General features: G+C 55.3%; 1 protein-coding gene across 1 annotated transcript in view; it reads left to right on the top strand.

Moving 5' to 3' along the window:
• Window positions 1-2,500, top strand: part of LOC118284233 (Hermansky-Pudlak syndrome 6 protein) — a 5,140-nt gene that overhangs the window by 1,624 nt on the left and 1,016 nt on the right. The window contains exon 1 of the mRNA XM_035606975.2: window positions 1-2,500. This exon is cut by the window's left edge and continues 1,624 nt beyond it; it is cut by the window's right edge and continues 1,016 nt beyond it. Coding sequence (XP_035462868.2) covers window positions 1-1,534 — 1,534 coding nt within the window. The 3' untranslated portion in view covers window positions 1,535-2,500.

Genomic DNA, 2,500 nt, shown 5'->3' with positions numbered 1-2,500 from the left:
GGTGGAGGCCGTCTTTGAGGAGGCCTGTACATACTACCAGCAGAGGAGCCTGAGCAGCACCCAGCTCACCGTCGACACGCTGAAGAAAGGCGGCAGGTTCCAGGCGCCCATCTCTTTGGCCTCCATCCTCAGGAACTACATCAGCGCAGGGTCGAGGCAGAAGGGAGACGAGCCGGCCCAGAACGGTGGGGGTGGATGCGTGGCGGGGCAAGACAAGCTAATGGGCTCGCTGGAGGCCGAGCTGAAGGCCCTGGTCTCTCTGGAGGAGCTGAAGGGGAGTTTGGTGAGGGGCAGCGTGAAAGAGGTGGAGGCCGTGTGTGAGAGTCTAGTAGAGAAAGAAGTAGTCAGACTGCTGTCGTCCTCGGAGCTGGATAAAGAGGCTCTGTCTTACCTCAACTCCATCTTCGGCATCTTCCCCTGCCAGGCCTGGCGCGCGGCGCAGGCTGCCCTCCAGCTGCACCACAACGGGGAGGGCTCTCTGTCCAGCAGCGCGCCAACCGATGTGTGGAAAACTGTCCTCGGTCCCGCCTCAGCCTCCCACCGGCCATTATCAAGCGGCGTGCCGAAACACAATCGCGGCCTTAAAGGCGACCGCATAGCCAACTGTAAAGCCAAATGCCCCAACTCCGCCTCCCCAGCCGCCCTGCCCGTGTTTGAACTCCTCTGCCACTCCGTTTTCCACTTCCAGCCCAGCTGGCTGCCCCTGTTCCTGGAGCTGGCCCAGCAGCAGCAGGGCTCGGTCGGTCTGGGCCTGAGTCTGGCCTCCTCCTCCTGGAGCTTCTCCGGCGGGCGAGGCGGGGAGGGCGGGGAGAACCACGTGCCGCTCTACAAACGGGCCCTGTGCGTCTTGTCCGGCCTGAGCTCGGACGGAGACCAGCACCTGGACCTGGAGGTGGAGCTGCTGCTGGTCAGCGGGCGGCCGAACGCCATCCTGCAGGCGATGAGGGTCCTCATGGCCCAGCAGGATTGGGGGCGGGTTAGCCAGGTGGCCCACAAGTTCTGCAAACAGAGTCCGCTGCTCAACAAGGAGATCTTCACTACTCTGCTGTGTGAGGTGGCCCACCACAGAGACCTGGACCCATACCTGGACCTCTTGTGGACCCTGTGCCCCGAGGACCTCACTGTCACCACCATACTCAACTTGGTGCTGAAGAGCCTGCCCTCCCCAAACACCCCTCCCTCCACCTCCTCCTTCTCCATGTCCACTACGACCTCCCCCTCCCCTGCTCCCTTTGCAGACCCCCGCGGCAGCCAGCTGACCATCGGGCTGTTGAAACCCCTGCTGAGGAAAGTCCTTCAGCGGGAGACCAAGCCCAGCCAGCACTACGCTGACATCCTCCAGTCGCCACTTTTCCCCCCTCCGGCACCTCCGCGTCAGCCGGCCACCGTCGCCGATCCCGGCACGGACTCCGCTCCGGGCAGCAACGACCCCCCGGTTCTTCTTGCCCAAACGCCTGAACAGCAGCGGTCCACGCACACGACTGTGCAGAGGGCTCGGGTGGCGCTACCCGCTAACCCGTTCTGCTCAACATAAACGAACAAGCACACTTCAGAATAGTATTTTTTGTTTTTTTAAACTGTCTCGGAAAATATTGTGTGTAAAATTGGGCCAAACTGTGAAGTGTTGTGTGTGTGATGACAATCAATGAAGAAGCATAATAATATCAGTGTGTTACAGGTATCATCAGTGTAATTGATCATTTCAGATGAAGTATGACGAACAAATGACTACTGAAGATCTTACCAGTGTAAATACTACAGGTGATTTTAAGTCTTAAATGTGTATATACTGTATTTTGCAATGTTATTTATCTCTTTGGGCCTTAACTGCACGCGGAAGAAGAGAAAGTTATTGCATCTTCGCCTTGCATTTGAAACAAGCTCAGCCTTTATCCAAAAAAATATCAGACATAAATAATAGTGTGTGTGACGTGTTAAAAGTGCTCGATCAAAAGCCAAGCCACTGACTCCCATCTCTGGGGCGTACTCGTATCTTGTGTGGGGGCTGTTTGCTGTCTGAAGTAGCTTGCGTCGGCTAATTGTAGCCAAGTATTGCTGCCGCGTGTAAAAGTGCATTCCTGCACTGTGTAATCTACTGAGCTTTATCCTGACAAGCTGGCCTTTGTGTTTGGATGTTTGTTTTAAGTGAGGAGTTGAGGGGAGGTGAGGGCGGTCCAAGGTCTCCTCCACTCTCTTCTGGTGTTGCATTTAACATATTAGTAGTAGTCCAGCTTCTGCCCCCTCTCTCTCTATTTATTTATATATTTTTTCTCCCGTTCCCCGTCGACCATCTTTCTCCCTAGACTCCATCTTGTCCTCACAGGACATTCCAGACCGGAGTGCCCAGTGAAACTGACTCACAGTTCGACATTAAATTGAATTAAACAAAATTAAAGTGTGGGTTGGCCACATTGTGACTAACGCGGGCGCCCTACTGCTGCTGCTTGCATAAGGTCATGTACATACGCCCTATCCTTCGTGGAACCGGTGAGGGTAATGT

This window comes from Scophthalmus maximus, chromosome 10 (assembly GCF_022379125.1).
Source record: "Scophthalmus maximus strain ysfricsl-2021 chromosome 10, ASM2237912v1, whole genome shotgun sequence".
NCBI classification, from domain to species: Eukaryota; Metazoa; Chordata; class Actinopteri; order Pleuronectiformes; family Scophthalmidae; genus Scophthalmus; species Scophthalmus maximus.
The sequence above is the reverse complement of the archived record's forward strand: the minus strand, read 5'-3'. Positions and strand labels throughout refer to the sequence as shown.